This window comes from Raphanus sativus, chromosome 1 (assembly GCF_000801105.2).
Source record: "Raphanus sativus cultivar WK10039 chromosome 1, ASM80110v3, whole genome shotgun sequence".
NCBI classification, from domain to species: Eukaryota; Viridiplantae; Streptophyta; class Magnoliopsida; order Brassicales; family Brassicaceae; genus Raphanus; species Raphanus sativus.
The window spans coordinates 6508297-6527262 of NC_079511.1; the positions used below are offsets into that span (position 1 = coordinate 6508297).

Sequence of the window (18966 nt, forward strand, 5' to 3'; positions counted from 1 at the left end):
AAGTAAAGTTAAAAGAAAAAAACTATCTATAAGTATTTCTTTAAGTTGTTTCTAATGATGTAATGGGAATCTTGAAACAGAGTGCCTTTGGGAAAATTTGGTTTCGTTAATTATATATTTTATTAACTATATTATTTGATCTTCTTAAGTTATGAATTTTAATATAATTCCATGACTGCAATATTATATACATAATATATAGAGTTGTTCGTTGCTCTATCAAGATGAACAATTTGGATGGAGATGAAAGTTTTATTTTTTTAGACACTAATAATACAAATCATTTAGATGGTTTATTTGAATGATTTTAAAAATTTAGATTTAATTTTGAAGATCAATTGTCTGATTCAAACTGGATTATTTCGATTAGGATGAGTTTGTCAAAATGGTATATTGTCTATTATATCTTTACTAGGTGTTTTCCTGCACCATGTGCAGTAAAATTGTTTTCAAAATTTAATTTATATTTAAAATAAGTTTATTAAATATTATAGATTTATTATTTTTTACCGATATTTAATACAGATTTTATTTATTTAAATATTAAATTAAGATAAAATGATTTTTTATTTTAAAATATATTGCATAATTATCAAAAATTTGAACTAACAATATTTATAGAATTTGTAGATATATAAGAATCTAATGATTTTACGATTAGAAATCAAATTTTTTAAAAAATTGTAGCAATTTTTTGAAGATTAGTAATACAAATGTATAATTATAGAAAATAAAATAAAATATAATTTCGAAATTTTAATGTTATATATGAATATATTTATTTTATAGATGATGTATGCGATATTACCATATTTAAAGAAATTTAACAAAAATAAATATCAATATTAAATGTAAGGTATGAGTTATTACCATATTCTAAAAAGTTTACCAAATATAAATCATCATTAAATGAAATAATACATGTCATATTTTCGGAAGCCATGTCATCAATTTTAGTAGTCATGTCATATTTTTTTTGTGAAACTAATTTAAAAACTGTATAATTTTGAAGAATTGTTTTATTAATAATAATTATAAAATAGAATTAACTTTGAAAAATCCAAAATAACATTATATTTCTCTTTATAACATTATATTATTTATTTCTATATTAATGATGATCTATGAGTTATTACCATATTTTAAAAACTTACTAAAATACAAATCAACAATAAATGTAAATGTCCATGTCACTATTTAAAGAAAATTATTATTTTTTAAAAAAAATGCATAGTATTTTGAAGAATTGTTTTTAATAAAAAATTATGTACTTATAAAATATAGCTAAATAATATTTCGAAATTTTTATTATTATTATATCTCTATTTAATTTATTATTTAATTGTTATATTAATTATGATATATAAATTATTAACATATTTTAAAAACTTACCTTAAATGTAAATCAATATTAAATGTAAATATGTCATAATTATCTATAAGTTATTACCATATTTTTTAAAATTATCTTAAATATAAATCAACACTAAATGTAAATATCCATGTCATAATTTATTTCAAGCCATGTCATCAATGTTAGTGTTATTTATTGTTATATTAATTATGATATATAAATTATTAACATATTTTAAAAATTTACCTTAAATGTAAATCAATATTAAATGTAAATATGTCATAATTATCTATAAGTTATTACCATATTTTTTAAAATTATCTTAAATATAAATCAACACTAAATGTAAATATCCATGTCATAATTTATTTCAAGCCATGTCATCAATGTTAGTGTGCCATGTCATAATTTTTCTTTCAAAATTAATATGGTGATGACACATGTCAAAATCACTTCTCAAATATAGAGTAGGGGATATAATTCAAAAACTACAACTTCAAAACCTAATAATATTTTATCATTCACAAAAATGACAAACCACCAAAAACAAATGAATAAATTTCTTGAAAGATTCATTTATAAATTATTAAATTACATATCCCACACAGAAGTGTTCGCCGACTTTGATAGGTATAGCATTGCGAGCAAATAGAGCAGAGAGCTTACCCTTTCTTTGTATGAGAGTCGCGAGCTTGTTGTAGTCGGTCCGTTATGCAAGTTATGAGCCAGATCTGGACCCTTTAACTTATACACACTTTTATAGAATTTAGCATGACTAAATAATAAACTGAGAGTATGAAATTAAATTTGGGCCTTTAAAATTACTGGATTCTATTTCTACGCACACACTTTTCAATCAAGAATATGCTTTCAAAAAAGGTCTCACACACACTTTTCAATCTTGAGATTTGTCTGGTGGATCGCTCTCTTCATCATCCACAGATTGATCGTAACGTCTGAGAGAATCAAGACTGGAAAATATTTTAAAAACGTTTTCATTATCACGTATCAGTGATGGTAGTGAATACTTCCTGTAATAAAACCAAACACACCACTTGGATGCATTCACCAAAGTAAACGAGTACACAATTTAGTAGCTTCAGAGCGATCATATTAGATCAAGATTCATAACCACTGAGCATAGTCACGCTACGATCAACGTATTCTCTCTCCATTCTTCTCTCCGTTTCTGAGATAGAGATTCTAGACTATTCACACATTAAAAACCAATGAATATTTGCAACTACATTTATCAAGTATTTTTGTTATACGCTTTCTAATAATTATCAACCAGTAATACTTATCAATTAACTTTTCTCACTTAATGTTTTTTTTAAATGTACAAAAATATTTTAAAATATAAAAAAGTACATCTTTGTGAAAAACAAAAAAAAAGATCATACTTTCGAGAATGGAAAAATTATTAGTTTAATTTATATTATTATTTTCGTCCTCAGAAGAAATGGTTACAAAAAAGTAATGCGTTTCATAATTCACACGCCTACTACCAAACGGTGTGTTTTAGGAACCAAACGGTGCGGTCAACCGCTTTTTCTTGAGTACAACAGAAATTGGCGCGCATATACTTACTAATCACCGGATGAAACGTTAACTTTCACTCATACAAGAACAAATGTAATCCGAGGACCGTGACACTGTAGTAGACACCCAAAAAAACATACCACGTCCACAATAGAAATCTAGCTACAAGATTACGTTCCCTATTTTAAAAGGTTTTCAAACAAATTTGAATGGTAACTCCAACTAATATTATTATAAAACATAGGAACGAAGCTTCAGCTACGGAGTAGAGAAGGAAAAGAGAGATTAAGATTGAGATCAATCTTCGAAGAAGCAAAACAATCCCTGGAGGTGAAAGGAGATGAGAGTGCTTCGCTTGCTTCACTAAGTGACGATGACGCATTGCTTCTCCAACGTTGTTCATGATTAGGAGGAAGATTCAACGACAGAGACAGCGATAGTTCTTCTTCTTCTTCTTCGTGTTCGTTTTCCATGTTGCTCTTCATGCTCTGAGCCTAATCAGTTCCAAAGATGTAACTTCTTAGTTTCTGTTTAAGTGTTAGTTTTGTTTTATTAGAAAAAAAACTTATCAATGTGACAAAAAAAAACCTTATCAAGTAATAACATTTCTTAAGATAAAAACTTTAAAATGTGTCATATTTATTTGAGATACTCTAGGTAGGTCATAAAATCGAAAAATATTACGAGTAGAATATGCATTGATTCACGCAGGAACGTCGCGTACTGACTGACTGTTGATGGACCATAATAAATATCTCTATCAAAACATCAGAAAATGGGCCAAGTTTTATTTATTTCAATTTTTCGAGCATCTAATGAATAAATCACAGGCCATTTATTTGAGGAAGTTGATTGATGAGTTGCATTATTATTAGTCAAATGTATTTGAGAATGTGAAACATAAAATTCGGTACTGCAATAATTGTACGAACTTCTCGACATAAATCAACATTATAAAAGAAAAATCTTAAGACATGTCTAGGATTCCAAAATCAATTGACTAGCCTAACCTGATCTAATGCTTTCAATATCGGATGATTTTATATTCTATAAGATCATTATTTACAATGGTTTATCATAATAAAGAATTGAACAATTAGTGCTTACTACTAAATAAGTAATTCATCGATAATTCAGTATACATCTTTAAAAAACTCAGTACTCAGCCCCATGCCTACCCTAGTGTTGACCCATACCAATGTTCAATGGTTTATCTTTGAGCCTTAAATATTTTTTACTAATGATGTTACTTTTCGTAACGGCTATATATGAAACATTAAAATTAAATAATATTCAATACCTCGAGAAAGTGATGAGGCTGAAATTTGATGGACTCGCCATCGCCTGCAAATGTCTTCGTTCTCGCCATATTCGTGATGTTAAGAAAGTCATCGTCATCATTATCAGTCCCTGAAGTCTGCTCTCTTCTCCCCCAAACAAAGAAAAAGAAAAGAGAAAACAAAAATTATGGAAATGCGACAATTCATATTCAAACAAAACTGTATGATAGCACACCTATTTTCTGGAATAAAATTAAAACACTTGTCAGAAACAAATTAATATTCTCTTTCCATTTCTTCCAAAAAGTAAAACGGAACAAAAATAAAATAAAATTTACCTGAAGCTAAAAGAGTGAAACCCAAAAAGACAATCATTCCTTGCGTGTTCAGACAAGTTGTCATGAAGCTGATCTCCATTGTCCTGTCTTCTTCTTCTTCTTGAAGATGATGAAGAACTCTCTTCTGTCCCCCAAAAATATTGTATAACAAAAACATTATTGATATGACCATGATGAATATTCTCTTCTCCCTACTGTTGTCGTTCCATTAAATTAAAAGAAACATCTATTTATCTATTAGGCTATAGCCAAATTCTTTTTTTCCTTGTTTTAATAAATACTTACTATTTCACCAGCATTTCTTTATATATTTATGACAACGGTCTAATGATACTTTCATTTATGCAATTTATGCATTACGATTACAGTTTTGATGTGAATGGTGGAAATTCGAAAAGAACTATATATCCTTTTTTTAGCAACAAAGAACTCTATATCAAAAATCTTTTTCCTTGCGTTAGCTAACATTTCACCAGCATATGCTTATTATTTATGACAATGGTCTAGTGAGACTTAAATAATTTATACATTTAGAGTTTCGATGTGTATAGACCATAGTTGAAATTTATGCATTAGAGTTTAAAGTCTAGTATGCTGTCTTATTTTAACCAAAACATATGTAAAATTTATTACCTAGTCTTCCAAGAAGAGTGGGTCTGGATCCTCTATACATCTGAGGTATGATTAAAAACAAAGAAGAAACGTTTTAAATATTCAGATTACTATAAAATTTAACAAAAAAAACAAATCAAATATTTGAAAGTTAAGTGAAGAAATCAGCGTGAGGGTGCAAAGCAGTAGAAAACAGTAAAAAATATTTGAAATGTTTTTATCAGTTGTTTGACCTGGAGATGGCTCTTGACGTGTGAAATGGTTAGTCCCTTCACATCCATTATCTTAAGAACAAGTTTTGGAGTTGCTTCTGTTTCATTCAAACCCAAAAAGAAAGACATTAAATCTTCGAGATGATACGACGATAATCAATATGGATAAGATAATTGTATACTGCAAACAAATTCTAAATTAAACGTAAAAGAGCAGAACATAAGATATTTCTAAAATAAAATAGCAAAACTAGTTTTGAGTTGCTTTGATGAGACTGACTGTATTGACCGCCGAGCAAATCAACAGCATGCACAAAGTTCCGGTGAAGCTCCGGCGTCCATCTCAGGCGAGGAACCGGAGATCGAACGTACGGTCTAACTCCACTAATCCCTCCGTCGCTGCTCCTTCCGCACTTACCCATTTAGATACGAACCACGAAAACCCTAATCCTTTTGCTTTGGATCTCTGAACTATTTTTTTTCTTTTTTTTGAGAAAAGAAGAAGCAGAAGAAGAGAGAGAGAGGTGGTGAAGAACAAGAATCCTAAGAGGAAACTATGATCTTCTGCGAGTGCAGTAAGGCTAAAGATTTAACAAGGACGAAACCTTTCTGTTTTTTATAAAAGATAAAGGTTTCTATTTTCCTTAGTCCCTTTTGTCTCTTTTTGGAAGAACTCGTGCTTATATGTATGTATATTTGGTTGTGTGGTGTGAATATATATTTTTATGTGTGTATACAAAGGCTAAAAGAGAAATAAAATTGTGGTATGATAACTTCTAGTCGACCAAATAGAAAGAAAGGAAGGATGGGATATTTATTTTTATAATTAGTAACCAGCTGGAATGTTGTCATACTTTTATACAGTTTGAGGTGACATGTATTTTTGACCTAACAGAATATAATACATTCAACACAAATTTATGATACAGTTGACTTTGCATGCATTAGTAGAAAATAGCTTTAAAAATATTTTGAATTTTGGGTGGTATAATCCATGGACAACTCCCGTTGGAGAATGTTGTTTTTCGAAGTTAATTAAGTACTAATCAGAGAAATGGTTTCCTTTGAATTTTCTTAATTATAGTACTTATTAAAAAACCACAAACATCCACTACAATATCTCTAATTGTTCTGATTTATTTTTTTCTAAAATAAAATAACACTATAAAAAGTTGGTTATTGCTTCAATGATATTTTATTTTAAAGTGAAAAATAGAATGATGAAAAAAAAATTTAGATAAAAATAAATCTATTTTCAGTTTATTATAGATTATAAAATATATTACCACTGCAACACTTTTACTCTAAATTATATTTTAAAATAGAAAATATAGCAAAATAGAAGTACCCTTACAGAATAATTGCTTTTGTTTTGTCCAGTCTCCTAATAGCTTTAAAGAATTGCCATACTGGGATCTCTGGGAGTAACCCAAATGAAGAAGTTTAACTTTATTTTTATTTTCTTAGACAAATTAAAATAAATATAACAAAAAATGAAAATAGGCCAACTGCTAAGCTTTGACCTTAGGATCATCATTCCCTTATTTTTAAGTTTCTTATTTTCTTTCTTGGTTTCCGTGTGATTTAATATTCACTTCCCCTAAAAGTTTTATTAATGGTCCTTCGTACGTATTCTAAACCAACCTTTTGACTTCATTCCCCTATTTTTTATTTTCGTCCGTTTCCAATTCATTCTTCTTTTTCTTTCTTTCTTTCTTTCTTTCTTTTTGTTCTTCTCTATAGTGTAGCTATGCACGCAATAAAATAAAATGTAATGATATTTTTACACACATACCCCTATGCTTCTACTCCTTTTTCTAGTTTGTCCTTTTACTTTTATCTGATCCCTTCCTGCATTTTGAAAACAAATCAAAATGATTCCCCCTATATGGTAGCCCATTAAAATCACTGGTTTGCAATTCTTGTTTTTCGTTTTTTTTTGTTAAAGGATTTCTTGAATTTTCAAAATTTTAATGCAAAATTCATATACATATATTAAACAAATACGTATTTGCATCCATCGTAATGCATTAAAGAATATGGTCCCTAAACATGTAAAAGTACTAAACCAGCAAACTAAATTGCAATGCTTCGCAGAACTATTGTGATCTTAACTCTTAGTTTCCTTTAAAATAATTATCAGACCGCAAACGAACACCATAAGCATAGGGTATCAGACATTACAGATCGAAGACCATTAGCATATTGTCTCTGAGCTATTGGTGTAAGTGATTCCGTCATTGTTGCAGATAAATTAAATTCAAAATAAAAAAAAAAAAAAGAAGAGGAGCACGAAGAGAAAAAACGTAGGAGGTTGCTTAAAGTGGGAAGGTGGGACGTAAATGTCGTCGATGACCAAATGACCAAATGAGTATGTAAGTAGTACACATTCATTTTCTTGACCATAACCCCGATTTTTTTTCATTTTCTTGATTATTTATATATTTATTATATCAGTTTTGTTTCCCTGATCTTGGGTTTCGTCTATGTTTTTTGTAGAATAATGAAACTAAGCAAATAGTAGACAAAATTATCTAGATAAACTTTATAATCATTGCGTTTGCTTTGCAGTATGATAACTTATTTCGCATGTCGTCGAACTTATTTTACACCATTTCTTACAAATGTAGCATTCATATTTGTTTTCTGATGTGTATCATTTATATGTCATATATTCAACAAAACTACATATGCAGGAATTCCAACAAAACCGACCAAGATGAGAAAATTGTATGTATAAAATTCTAAAAAATCAAAGCAAGCCGTGATACTAAAATAATTCGGAGGTTACGTACAAAGTAGACCTTTTTACCTCATGTTAAACACGGAACCTCATACTAGAATATGTCAAGGTGATGTTCAAGATAGACTTATAACATATATAATGTTATTGATTGGTTAAGTTTGTACTTATTGAACTTACGTAGAGCAATTTATCACATACTGAGTTTGTACAGAGAAATTGATTCTGTGGTTACATGTCGCACATTGGTTTTGCTTTCTGAAATCTATGAAATGAAAAATGAAAAATCAAACATGCAATGAATTCCCAAATAATTCCAAAAGAAATTTAATGTGAAATTGACTGCAAGTCCATGATTCATGGCTTTTAGCATTTTGCTAAAATCCACCATTCAATAAATTTATTCGGCTGATATTGTGTTTAGATATGTACATTCAGCCTTAGTGCTTGACAATATAGGACTGTTGGAAAAAGGTTTTGGATTATCACAACGGCTAAATTCTATCTTGATTCAGAAAGTTCCACCGAACCATTAAAGACTTGACCATTATTTTAGTATTATTTTATTGGAAAATCGGATTATACAGCCATCAAACAAAAGTAAATTCACTCCATATCTAAAATACTTATCTCATCAATATACCATCTCCACATTATAAAAAATAGCTATATTGCCCTTCTCAAACAATCTGGAAACCGTCTACATTTTTTAATTTTTTTTTATCATCGTAACTGTTCAAATGAAATCGTGGCCTTTTGGTTTTCACCCACTTCCTCTATTTACTTTACCTTTATCATTTGTCGGGTAGCGTGAACAGTTTCTCCTACTTCACATTCTCTCCTCCTCCGATTTCTTGACACCGTTACCATTCTTCGACAAGCACTCCGGCTTTTATCAAACCGAAGGGAAATTCAAAGAAATCGTTTCGTCTGTTGGATTCTGGTTGATTCTCAACAGTCTCTGCGGGAACGGTGACGGGACTTCGTAACAAGTAATTTCAATTCTCTTTCACTGTATCTTTTTTGTTCTCTAGGGTGATAAAATTTGGGAGATGTGTAAATTGAAGATGTAACTTAGTTGATTGTTTAACTCCCTAGGATAGAATTTTCATTAACCCATTTATTTTACTTACCTCCGATAATGGCAGAAATAGGGTTGTGGTAATGGTTGTAAATCGCGTGAGAGCACCGACTTCTGTGGTCCCGTAAATGGATTTGGTTTGTCGTATAGAGTTGTTTTTGTATATTTCTTGATTATGCATTATGGGATGTCTATTCCACTCTATTTGACAGTCTATCACATTCTATGTGATTTCTTACTATGGTATATTTTATATTTAACTGTTATATAATTTTTTTTGTTTCAGGTTTATCATCGACGAATTAGGCCTTCCTAGTAAACTATTAGAGACAGGCTTCGACGCATATGGCCGAAAGCGTGTTAATAGCTACTTCAACCTCTGGTGGATCGATCTGATCAAGAAAGCCTTAAAGGATGATCGTACTATGAATGATTGTACTATTCCATATGAGTGTATACTGTAGAATGGTATTACGAATTACTGTACTATTCCATATGAGTGTATACTAACCGTACTATTCCATATGCTTGCGAGATATATGATTCTTCCCTAATGTAAAATGGTATTACGCATGGGATGTAATACCATCCTTGACAGCTTGGGGGTATTGTTCATATCTTGGATGTGGGTTGACATCTCTTGAGTTTGGGTATAGTTTAACCTATTATCACATATTACTCCAAATTACTAAAAACGATTAATGCTATACGAAATGATATAGTATTAATTAATTGCATTACAATTTACATTCCTATCAACATATGGTTACTTCGCCTTCATAAACTTCTTCACACTATTTTCAGATGAATGTTTGTTAAAAAATTAAGGTAATTACAAACTGGATTTGGGTTAACATATCTATATTAGGGTATAGTTAACCATATAACACCAGATTACTACAACTAACTCGATAACTATACTATACACTATGACATAGAATAGTATATAAGATGGTGATGAGCTTATATACTTCTAAAAGCATTTTCCGATAATTATAGGCTTGATTTGAGTTGATATATCCATATTAGGGTATAGTTACCAATAATAGGGTATAGTTATCCATTTCCCCAGATTACGCCAACTAACTCGTTGGCCATACTATACCACTTACCATAGAATACTATAGAATAGTATATAAGCTGGTGATGAGTTTGTATACTTTTAAAAGCGTTTTCCGGTAATTATAAACTGGATTTGGGTTGACATACCCATATTAGGGTATAGTTACCCATATTAGGGTATAGTTATTCATTTCCATAGATTACGCCAACTAACACGATGACCATACTATACCACATACCATAGAATAGTATGTTATAGTGTGAAGAGCATCCTGAATTATGGAATCTTTTCTTTCTTCTAATTTTCCAGGGGATTGTACTTTACTATATCAGATGTTATAGTATTAAATATAGGGAGAATCTTGGTCACTTTATATGCGGCCAAAACAGTAAACCGTATGCGATTAGGAATGGATGTGATGTGGTTGATTTTCTTCCTTCATATATGTACAGTGCACGGTAAATGCAGACCATATTTATCTGGACCTACGTAGACTTACCTTTTCCTCTTTACCGTCTACTTGTTTGTCACAGGGTTATAACCGGAGGAAAGTGGGCACAATTGTTAGTTTCTTAATTCAGTCAAAATCAATGCTCCGTACCTAATTAACTTGTCAAACTTAGACATTTCGCAAATAAGCCTTATTTTATTGGCCGTATTTTATTCCGCTAACATTTTAATTGATTCTAATCATAGCACATGCACGAGCGAAAGAAAATTCGAAATGTATAATAAAAGGTGTAATCAACCAAGAGAGAAAAACACCTAGATAGGATTTGTTTAAAAGTGAGATTTGAGAATAATGGTCCACCAAATCAACATATTTAATATATAACTTTTCTCTTAGACAATTTAACATAAAAACTTTATACCAAAGAGTATGCTATTACTAATCCATATATAAAATAATATATTTACAATATGTCTTTTTTGGTGTAAATATATTTACAATATGTTAGTATCACTATTCAATATATATACTGATGTAGATGTTGTTATGTGAATAAGATTTTAGGTAGTGAATATCTATTCAGTAGGAATAAAAACCGAACAACCCTTTTAAGACTTTGTCTTTCCTTAAAACATTGGAAGCAGTGCCGGTTCTGAGATATTCATGGTCCAATACGAAATATAAAACTGAGGCCCTTAGATAATATATAAAAATTCTGTCGATAAAAAACTCAAGTCTATAATAAGAAAATTACAATATCCTCAAAACTAATAAAGTTATCAGTTCTTAAATATAGATCTTCTTGCATTTTTTCCTGCAAAATCATCCATCAAACTCTCGTAATCAAGGTTCTTGATCATATCCTTTTCAATCGCCAATATAGCCAAACCATTCAATCTTTCTTGTGACATAGTTGACCGCAAGTAAGACTTTATCAACTTCAGCTTCGAGAAGCTTCTTTCGGCTGAGGCAACTGAAACCGGGATTGTAAACATTACTAGATAGGCAATCCATATATTTGGATAACCCTTCTTGTACCTTCTCAAAAAGTTTAGTATCTCAACACTCTTCTTGATATCTTCAGGCAGAATTTCTCGAAAAAGCTTGATTTCAGAAAATAAATCATTTCCATCGACATCAGAATGTTCTCCATGCCTAAGAGAATCTTCAAGGTTGCTACATGATATCTTCAAGCTATCATCGCTTAATGAGTTGAGCTTTCTCAGATCAAACAAAAAACCAAAAGTTTTCTCATATTCTTGAAATTGTTCTAACCTTGTTTGAAAAGACACTAGAGCTTGATCCATGATTTTGATGAAATAATCTATCCTGAAACTCTCTTCCTCGCTCAGAACCACATTGTCACCAATAGCTTGGCATGACTCTTCACCAAAATGTGTTTTCTTTTTAATAAGTCGCTTATTTTTCACAAGAAAAATGGGTTCAATATCCATAGCAGCTGCAATTTTTTTGGCTTCAGCTTTGGCTTCTTCAAATCCTGTCTCTCTATACTTCTGAAAAAAAGAGACTAATCCCTTTAGCTGAGTGATAGCAGCATCTATATCAATATCTTCAGCCTGCAAAGTCTTACTTGCAATATTAATGGCAGCTAAAATATCATACCATATAACCATACCAAACAAAAACTCAAATCCTCCAATTCCATGTGTTTCACTTATTGCAAGGCATTCAGCAGTACTCCGGGTTTGAGGATCATTAGTAGTTTCTGCCAAGTAAAACAAAGCATCTCGGATTTCTGGAGCTTGAAAACGTATTGCTTTAATACTGTCAATGTGACTTTCCCAGCGAGTATCTGATAAGGGTTTAAGTGTAGGACCTCCTACCATCTTTTTATATATATCCCACCTGGTCGTAGAAGGTGAAAATAAATTATATAAACGCTGGATGATCCCAAAGAAATCAATCGCTTTATCAGACGACTTAGCCATATCACAAAGTGCCAAATTCAGATTGTGACAACCACAAGGTGTGTAAAAAGCTCTTGGATTAACATCGAGCAATCTTTTTTGCACACCTTTATTTTTTCCCTTCATATTTGAGCCATTGTCGTAGCCTTGTCCCCTCACATCATCAATGTCCAAATTAAGATCAACCAGTGTGTCACAAAGTAGATCAAAAAGTCCTTTCCCTGACTTATCATCAACTTCCAAAAAGTGGATAAAATATTCTTCAACTTGAGCTGAATCCACCGAGACATCGACACATCGAATAATAAGAGACATTTGCTCTTTGTGACTAATATCAGGAGTACAATCAAGTATGACTGAGAAATACTTAGCATCTCGAATCTTCTTAATGATCATTAGCTTCATCTCAGATCCTAACATTGATATTATTTCATTCTGAATTGTATGGCTGAGATAGTGATAATGAGTTTCTCCTCCTTTAATTCGCCTTATGTGCTCTTGGATAAATGGATCAGTGTCTCCAAGCATTTCAATAAAGCCAAGAAAATTTCCATTGTTATCCTGACCAATCTTGTCATTGCTTCCACGAAATGCTATATTGCATTTAGCCATAGTCTTCACTAGTGAAAACAATCTCAATAAAACTTCTCTCCAATGCTTTTTCTCTTTCTTGATCTCTTCTTGGATATGCTTGTCGATTGTTAGATTTTTTTGCAATCTCAACTCTAATTCTATCCAATGGCTCATGCACTTGATGTGACAATGACTACTTTCATGTTGGCTAAGCCTTAACTGAACATTGTTCCAATCCTTGAATCCTATACTAGCCAACTGAGTAGTATCTTTGTCTCCTCCAAACAACTTGCAGCAAAAGCAATAAATTTTCTCTGACTTTTTTGAATAAACCAGCCATTGTCGATCTTGTGTATCCCCATTCTTCATCTGTCTTTTGTAATGCCTATGAGAGAAGTGTCTACCAATGGCGTTTTTAGGAAAAGTATAATCATGAGATGGTCTTGCTAGAGGACCTTTACTAACCAAAGAATCCCTCGTTGCTTGATCAATTTTTCCCCAGTTTGCAGGATCCGAAACATCAACAAAAGAATCATGTTCTGTGGAAACATCTGCATTTTGATTATCATCCTCATCATCTTTCTCAGCCATATTATCACTTGATTCTTTTTCTTTACTTTCACAGTCCACTCCAATTCCATCTTCTTCTCCGTTTTTAGAAGTCTCACAGTGTTCATCTTCTCTTCTAACATCTTTATCAATTTCACTATCCTGATCAGTACTAGAAGATTTCGGTTTCTTAAAGTACCTCAACATTGCACCTGACTGAGATTTTATCAATTCTTCTTCTCTCTTTTTCTTCTCCCGCTTCTTAGCTCCACTTTCATATTTTGACTTCATTGTTCTAAAACTAGAAAATATAGAAACACAATTAAACAAAACTATTATGACTTCTCATCTATGATGTTAATGACAAGAAATCAAGCATAAAGTTGAAACTAAAATTATAATCTGAGACTTTGGTACCTGATTGGAAGAGGCTAAGTGGCGTGAAAGAATGTTAGGCGAAGAAAAAAAAATTAACCTAGAAGATAATTATTCTAAATCAGTTATTTTCCTTTTTTTTTGTCATCACAATATTTTTCCTTTTTGTACTTTTTAATTTGCTCATGTTTAATAAGATAAAAGTATGTCCACCACTTTCCTTAATCCTTACTTATCGACATATATAATATAGTACATATAACAAAATTTCTATGTTTATAATTAATACTAATGGAAAAACTAGGCCCTAAAATTTTACAAAATTAATAGGCCCCAAACAGATGTTTCTAATGTTTGTGGTCAAAGCCGGCACTGATTGGAAGTTTACTATAAAAATCCTTCTAAAATGGTTTAAATCCACCTGAATCCTGACAAAGGATACGGCTATGTAAACAATAGACGCAAATAAAGGGAAATCATAACACGTTGAAAATTCGAGAGAAGCTTTAGGTTTTCATGAGGCAGCACACATGGTTGTAATCATAGAAACAGAGATAATTGAAGAATAACACAAGTTTGATTGTCTAGATTGTAATATGGCAGGTGAGGAGAGGAAGAAGGAGAGGGACATAAAGAGAATAATTCTCCCTTTACAGGCTTTGTATGTATATAAGTTCTCTTATCCACCAGTCCATAATTGCGTTTTTTTTTGCAGATTCTTCTATACAACTAAATGCAGAGTATTTATAACATGTGCCCATTTCATTTATTTTTAAACGTAGATAAAAGCATATCGAAACGTGTTTCTAAAGATTTGATGCCCAAAGCCTCAGGATCTTTTAGATGTATTCTAGACCGGTAATGAGAGTATCTGTCTACTCTGGTTCTATATATTTGTTGGAATGCACATCATTTGGTATGGAAATTTGCATTACATGATTTGTTAGACACAAACAAAAAACATATGGAAACTTTCAAATCTATAGATAAAGGGTTGAGAGTATATGCATACATAGCCAACTTGGAATTCTGACCAGCCTAATAATAACCTTTTACCAAACAAATGTTCTCAACAAAGAGAAAAAACAGACACTTACCTAATGTTCCAGGGAAAAGCGGTAACGAGGAATAATGGGCATAAAGAAATATGCAAAGATTCATCAGAAAGAGTATCATTACATCAAAGAATGAAACCGAGACCAAATGTTAGATAACACTCCGAAGAAATGAAAAGGCTGCGGCAAAGCAATTGTGGGTCCAATAATACTTATTCAAATTTTTGGTTTGCTTTGATAAATTTATATCATACTCCCTCCGTTTCAATATACTTGATGTTTTAGAGAAGTTTTGTTGTTTCATAATAGATGATGTTTGCACAAATCTATGTAATTTTAACTTTATCAAAAACTGTGTAACCAATTGAATTTTTATTATTTCTATTTATAATTAAATAAATTAGTTTTAAATTGTAATTTAGTAATATTTTAAATAAAAAATAGTTTTCCTTAATATTTGTGCATTGAGGTAAAACATCAAATAATATGGAACAGAGGGAGTAGATCAGAAGAGTATGAACACAAATAAAAATGACGAATTTCTACAGATGAATTTGATAATTTTTATGTTCTAATAAGAAGAAAAACCATGCATACATACAAAAGTCACAGTTACGACATCGTCTTCTGTTTGTAATTAACAGCGGAAAAAACATAAACCAATGCATTCAAAATGCTTAAACCGGCCAGTAACCAGAAGAAGTAATCGAGATGTCCCTCGTTGAGATCATCCGTAATCCATCCATCTCCACCGTCCTTGGTCGTGAAGTACGTCACCACCGTGAGGATCAACGAGCTCAAGTAACTCCCCAACGCGTTAGCCAACAGTCCCAACGCACTACACACACTCCTCATCGAGTCTGGTGACTGACCATAGAAGAACTCGAGCTGTCCTACAAAGTAGAAAACCTCTGCTGCACCGAATATGAATATCTGCGGAACCTGCCAAAACACGGTTAACGAAACATCGGTTCCGGTTTCCGCCATACCGAGCCGAACCGTTTCAACGACAGCTGCTGCTGCTATACCGAAGATAGAGATGAAAAGACCTATTCCCATTCGTTGAAGCACGGTGAACCCGTTGTCGTTGTTTCTCGTGAGAAGTTTAGCGACCGGGACGTTGAACCGGTCGTAGAGTGGGACCCAAATGAGGACGGTGATGCAGTCGAAGACCCCGAGAGTCGCTGGAGGAAGCTTGAAAGAGCCGATGTTGCAGTTCATGGCTCTTCCTTGTTGGATAAACATGGTGGTTGCTTGAGCATAGAGAGATGAGAAGATGATACCTGAAGCCCATATGGGTAGCATTCGGATAAGAATCTTGACTTCTTCGACCTGTGTAACGGTGCATAGGCTCCACGGATTGAAAAATTCCAAGGAGTTTGCTTCTTCTAATGATATAACAGCAGCTTTATCAAGATACCTGCATCATATCGACATGGTATATACCAGAGTTGTCTGAACAAAGCTGATCTGAGATTTATAGGACCATAACCATTTTTTAGGTTAATCTTAATTAAAAAATGACTATTTACATTTTGAATGTAACTATGTGAATAGTTTTAAAAATTTAGGAGCCAGGGCGAATTTTTCATTTCAGGACCGTCTTGAATTGTTTATAGATCCTGTTCAAAAAATATTAATGGTATATTTAATGATATAGTGGAAATAGTTTTAAAAATTTATAGCTTTATTTATATATTGACGTTTTTTTAAAATTATCAGCTCAAAATTTAGAACTATGTCTAAAAGTAAAAAAAAATTATATCATAACTTATATATTATTTTTAAATTTTTTTAATTTTTCAGCTCGGACTCTATTCGACCGCTCTACTTGCATGTGCGTGCTGATAGACGGCCCTGTTTCATTTGATTGTATAACTCTAAAGATCTTGCTCGATATACATCCGCCTCGACTCCATCAACTATGTATAATAGCTTTTTAAAAATTAGTAGATGAGGCGAATGTTTCATCTGGTTTGTGTCTAGAACCGGCTGTATACAAACCGAACCAAATGACTGATGATAAGAGAAGAAAGGATTACTTGTAATCATCTGTATGCTCGAGTTTCCTACTTGCAACGATCAGCTCTTGTGTTTCAGTTTCATACAGAAGTGTTGCGTCTTCAGGGACTCTGAGACTCGTCTTACGAAATGAAGCGACAAGAACTTGGCAGATCCGTGTTATAGGACTACCTTTAGGTTTCTGAAACCTATAAAGAGGAGTGCCAAAGAAGAAACTGATGATAGCTAACCCCATGAACACAGTTGGTATCCCGAAACCTAAACCCCATCCGATATTCTCCTGAACCAACACAAGAAGAAAGGCTCCAAACGCACCGATATTGATGCAGAAGTAGAACCAGTTGAAGAAAGAAGACTTTCTAACACGTTCACTCGGGTCCTTGTCGTCAAACTGATCAGCACCAAAGGAGGAGACGCAGGGTTTGATTCCTCCCGTGCCAAGAGCTATAAGGTAAAGACCGAGAAAGAACGTTAAGTACTGAGGTGTGGTTGGTGAAGGGCAAAAGTCTCCGGTGCAGTCGGAGGGTTTCAGATATGGAACTGTAGCAGAGAGAGTCAGAGCAGACATTCCCTTGAAGATCAAATAAAGACCAGAACAGAGTTCAACACACAAAACACAAGAATGTGATATTGTATAGATAAGACTTACGATGAAATAAATGGAGGAGAAGCAAGCAATGGTCCAGTATCTACCCCAGTAAGCATCGGCTAAGACGGCTCCAATGAGAGAAGTGATATAACAAGTTCCTTGCCATGTCGTGACGTTTCTAGCTGCGGAAACGTTTCCTTGGTGGAGTTCAGCGGTGAGATAAGTAATGAGGTTGATAGCAATACCGTAGTAAGCCAACCGCTCACAACATTCATTGCCTGCACATTTCAGAGAGATGATGATAACTCAAATTAAAATTAAAAAAAAAAGTTAAAAGAAACAAAAGTAAGTTAAAGTGTTTGACCTAGAATAAAAGGACAAGCTTTCCAGTTCCCAGTTCTCTGCTTTAATGGTGGGTTTCCATTGTTGTCGATGGAACCATCTTCTGCATATAGTTTCAGTTTCTCCTGGTGAAATTTGGAAAATGTAATCGAGTTTTTAACCCACATTAGTCATAATGTGGTAGAGTAAGTAGAGAGAAAATTATTAGAGAAAAAATAAACAGCAAATAAATTAGGAATCGATGCCCAAAATCCACAAGACATCACATAGCATTAACCATTATCCAACATTCAGAGAGCAAAGAAAAAAACACCTAAACGATCAACAACTTATAGATAAACCGGAAAACATATCTTTGATAAAACTAAATCAGAGCAAGCTCAAGTGAAAAAGTATATTTAAACTTAAACCAACAAGCAAACAAATGATGATATCATCTTTTGACCAACAAAACGATGATATCATCAATGGAACCCTGTAAGAAACAAAATTTTAATTCAAGAGACACAATTGACAAGGCAAGGAGAGCTCGAACCTGTATTAAAACTTGCTCGATTAGGAGCTCTTCTTCGACGGAACCCATTTGTCTTTTTTTTCCGACAGAAACTTATTTTTTATCTATTCTATTAATTCTTCAACGTGTCCAATTGATTAAAGGTTGTGTCCAACTTATTTTTTCAAACAATACATTTTTAATCTAACCGTCCACTCCTATCTAACCGTCCGCTCCTATCATAACACTCTTATATAACCGTTCACTCTTATCTAACCATTCATTCCTATTATGTCTATTACACTAATTGACTTTCGTGTACATCCCCATATACATTTTGGTTAGTGGACGTATATTTTCGTTT

General features: G+C 32.3%; 2 protein-coding genes and 1 pseudogene across 3 annotated transcripts; all 3 read right to left on the reverse strand.

Annotated features, from left to right (window-relative positions):
- Nucleotides 1-2925: 2925 nt before the first annotated feature.
- On the reverse strand, nt 2926-6084 carry LOC130510909 (putative Myb family transcription factor At1g14600). Of its 2 annotated transcripts, none has more exons than XM_057007620.1 (6): nt 5619-6084; nt 5360-5436; nt 5148-5187; nt 4515-4635; nt 4197-4320; nt 2926-3390 (listed from the first exon to the last, which is right to left on the reverse strand). In XM_057007620.1, the coding sequence occupies exons 1-6, from the start codon at nt 5758-5760 to the stop codon at nt 3151-3153; spliced, it is 744 nt and encodes a 247-aa protein (XP_056863600.1). In that variant the 5' UTR covers nt 5761-6084; the 3' UTR covers nt 2926-3150. The 2 variants fall into 2 exon arrangements, with proteins under 2 accessions (XP_056863600.1, XP_056863598.1); XM_057007618.1 differs by having other exon boundaries at nt 4515-4638; nt 5619-6082.
- A 5239-nt stretch (nt 6085-11323) lies between these two features.
- Nucleotides 11324-14465, reverse strand: LOC108843641 (uncharacterized; annotated as a pseudogene).
- A 1244-nt stretch (nt 14466-15709) lies between these two features.
- LOC130510928 (protein NRT1/ PTR FAMILY 8.3-like) lies at nt 15710-18762 on the reverse strand. Its single transcript, XM_057007642.1, has 5 exons — nt 18645-18762; nt 18132-18234; nt 17828-18045; nt 17199-17749; nt 15710-16576 (listed from the first exon to the last, which is right to left on the reverse strand). The coding sequence occupies exons 1-5, from the start codon at nt 18690-18692 to the stop codon at nt 15769-15771; spliced, it is 1728 nt and encodes a 575-aa protein (XP_056863622.1). The 5' UTR covers nt 18693-18762; the 3' UTR covers nt 15710-15768.
- Nucleotides 18763-18966: the final 204 nt, after the last annotated feature.